The following is a 3133-nucleotide window of genomic DNA, read 5'->3' on the forward strand; positions in this document are numbered from 1 at the left end:
AAGGGTGTGTCCAAGGAACACATCGATTTCATTAGGGGTGTCGGTTACAATCTTCTGATAAGACACCTTTGGTCCCCGAACTTCATAACTAGCTTCTAAACTACTTTATACTAATACTAATCAACCCTTGTACTTTAGGATGTGTAGAGATTACTGATTTCAACATAACCCTACAACTTTTGTATATAATGTAGTTTAAATCAAACCCTGAAAATATTAAGTATACAATTTATGCAGGGATTAGGATTATTGTCCATGTCAACGCCGCCGGTTTTTGGTCCATGTAGTGACTACAAGGAGGAATGTATTGGTCACAAACAAAAAGTCTTGTTTTATATTTCTTTACTATTGATTGCAGCCGGGATGGCTGGTCATCTTGTCTCTATAGGACCCTTATTGAGTCAACAAAGTGAAAGTGAAAATGAAAAAGAAAAAGGAAATGAAAATGACAATGACAACGGAAATGAAAATGACAATGGAAATGGAAATGAACAAAACTCTGGAGCTGAAACTGAAGAGATAGATATAAAGTTTATGCAAGTACCGGGTTTTTTTATGGTGATTGTTGTACTAATAACTGGAGGTATTGGACTTCCATATATAAAGCCATGGTCACTTCGCTTTGGGATTCCGACCATATGTTCGGTGGTGGCAACACTTTGGTTCTTTACTGGATTTCGAGAGTACAAACATACTGAGCCAAATGGGAGTCCTTTAACAACCACCCTGAGAGTTTTTGTGGCTACTGCTCGGAATATTTTGAAGCCAATCCCTAACCGTGAAGAGCTCTCCAATGAAGAAGATGCCCGTTCAACAAGCAGCCTTAGGTCCGTTTAATTATTCTTCATCTTAATTTGCAGCATTTTCAATTAAAACAGTACACGGTGAGAAAATTGGGTTTTTTTCATAAGAGTCAAAACTAGCCACATTGACCCACAAAAAAAGTTTGTCATTTTTGTAGTGAATAGTTAATGTGTTAGGATGATTAAGAATCTATCTCATTACAATAACAAATAGTTTCTTTTAGATTTAAAGATTTATGATGTTCACGCTATTCATAGAGTGAACTAAAGGCAGATCTAACAAGATTTTCATAGTTTATTGGTGTGGGAATCAAACTTTGTAAGTTTGATGGTGTGGCAAGCGAACTCCATGGAGGCTATTGTTGTGGAAAACAAACCAGGGAGCATCTTTGTAAAATTGTGTTTGATCCTTTGATTACCGAACTCAGGTTGAGGAATATATTATTAAAATCACTGTAAACGAACTCCATGCTTTCCACTCCAACAAGCCTATCAAGTTTGCTTAGCACACCATCAACTCAAAAAAACATTGTCAGATATGCCTTGAGTTTGTTACCCTTGTCGATCGATATGCCTTGAATTCACTGGTATGGGTAGTGAACTGACTAGAAGTTGCAAAAAAAAAACTCTTTAAAGTATCTGTTCTGATCCTAAACAACCTACCAATTCAAAAGCAAATAAAAAAAATCACACATTGGGGCTTTCAACCAATTGGACCAGTTTATCTTGTAGTGAATCACTTGGCCCACTCGTTAAGTAGATGAGACAAATTATCATGTCTACTGCACACTGAAATTAATATAGATTTTCTTAATTACAAAATTAATACTAAAAACAGATTTTTAGACAAGGCTGCTATCAACTTACCCGGAGAGCAAGAACAGATAAAATGGAAGGTTTGTAGCGTGCGGGAAGTAGAAGACACAAAGATTGGTATCCGTATGCTCCCAGTGTGGCTAACGTTCATTGTCATTGGAATCGTACTTTCTATCGGAAACACTTACTTTTTGGAGCAAGCTAATCACATGGATAGAAAACTTGGAAAGATAAAGGTCCCAATTCCTATCTTCCTTTTGTTCTATAAAGCCACAAGCTCCGTATCTGCAAAATTTTATTCATTTTTAACGGTAATATGTAAGAAGAAGTATGCACCACCAATTGGGATCGCAACAGGTATGGTTTTCTCAGTATTATGTTGTATTACTGCTGCAAAAGTGGAAACCCGAAGACTACATCGAATTAGGGACCATGGTTTAATAGAAAAGCCCGACGAGAGAATCCCAATGAGTATATTTGCACTCCTTCCTCAGTTTATGCTTCTTGCAGCCGTTGATGGGATTACTAATACGAGTATCTCTGGCTTCTTTAGGCACCAAACACCTGAATCTATGCACAAATATCTGGAATATTTCACAAAGGGTGTGTTGGGGCTAGGAACCATGGCTAGTGTTTTGTCAGTCTATGTTGTGGGGAAGGTGAGTGAGAGAAACCACAAGCCAAACTGGTTTCAGTACACTTTAAATAAAAGCCGTTTGGATCGATATTATTTGGTGTTGGCTGGGTTAAGCACGGTTAATCTTTTTATCTATGTATTTGTTGCATATTTCTACAAGTATAAGGAATCACCGCATGGTGTTGATGATGAACCAGAAGGCGGAGAAATGGATGAAGGTTTCGAAGATAATAAGTGTTGTTGTTGAGGTGGATGTCATATTGTTTCCATTTATTACTTTTGTGTGAAATTGATTTTGGTCATTGTTGTTGTCTATTTTCAAGTGGAGTGTAATGGATGACCTTGGATATAAGTATGTTACTGGTTGCATTTATACAAGAGCAGGAAGTTTGTCCCTAATCAGTTGACAAATTATAACTAAAGATTGTTGTGACTAAAACGAATTTTTCTTACAGCCCGTGAGTTCATCTTAGCACCTGCCACTTCGGCTATAGGACCATAGAATTTAGAGAATCCACGTCAAATTTGCTGCTGAAAGTAGAAGAAAACGCCAAAAATCTGCTGATTATGAAGCTGAAATAAGATCCGCGTCGTCACATAGCTGAACGGGATCGCAAAAGGAGAAAATCTGGGAAATCAGTCCCTTGGTGCTACGCGAAGCATTCCTGGATTAGCCTTGGACAAGCGCCAAGATATAATAATAATAATAATAATAATAATAATAATAATAATAATAATAATAATAATAATAATAATAATAATAATAATAATAATAATAATAATAATAATAAGAAGAAGAAGAAGAAGAAGAAGAAGAAGAAGAAGAAAATGAGTTATGAAGCGTGGCGGCACACGAAGCAAAAGTTGATTCCCCTTC

General features: G+C 36.6%; 1 protein-coding gene across 1 annotated transcript; it reads left to right on the forward strand.

Moving 5' to 3' along the window:
- The first annotated feature begins 249 nt into the window (after window positions 1-249).
- On the forward strand, window positions 250-2918 carry LOC110865774 (protein NRT1/ PTR FAMILY 5.5). The gene is made up of 2 exons (XM_022115089.2): window positions 250-827; window positions 1642-2918. The coding sequence occupies exons 1-2, from the start codon at window positions 256-258 to the stop codon at window positions 2501-2503; spliced, it is 1434 nt and encodes a 477-aa protein (XP_021970781.2). The 5' UTR covers window positions 250-255; the 3' UTR covers window positions 2504-2918.
- Window positions 2919-3133: the final 215 nt, after the last annotated feature.

This window comes from Helianthus annuus, chromosome 6 (assembly GCF_002127325.2).
Source record: "Helianthus annuus cultivar XRQ/B chromosome 6, HanXRQr2.0-SUNRISE, whole genome shotgun sequence".
NCBI lineage: Eukaryota > Viridiplantae > Streptophyta > Magnoliopsida > Asterales > Asteraceae > Helianthus > Helianthus annuus.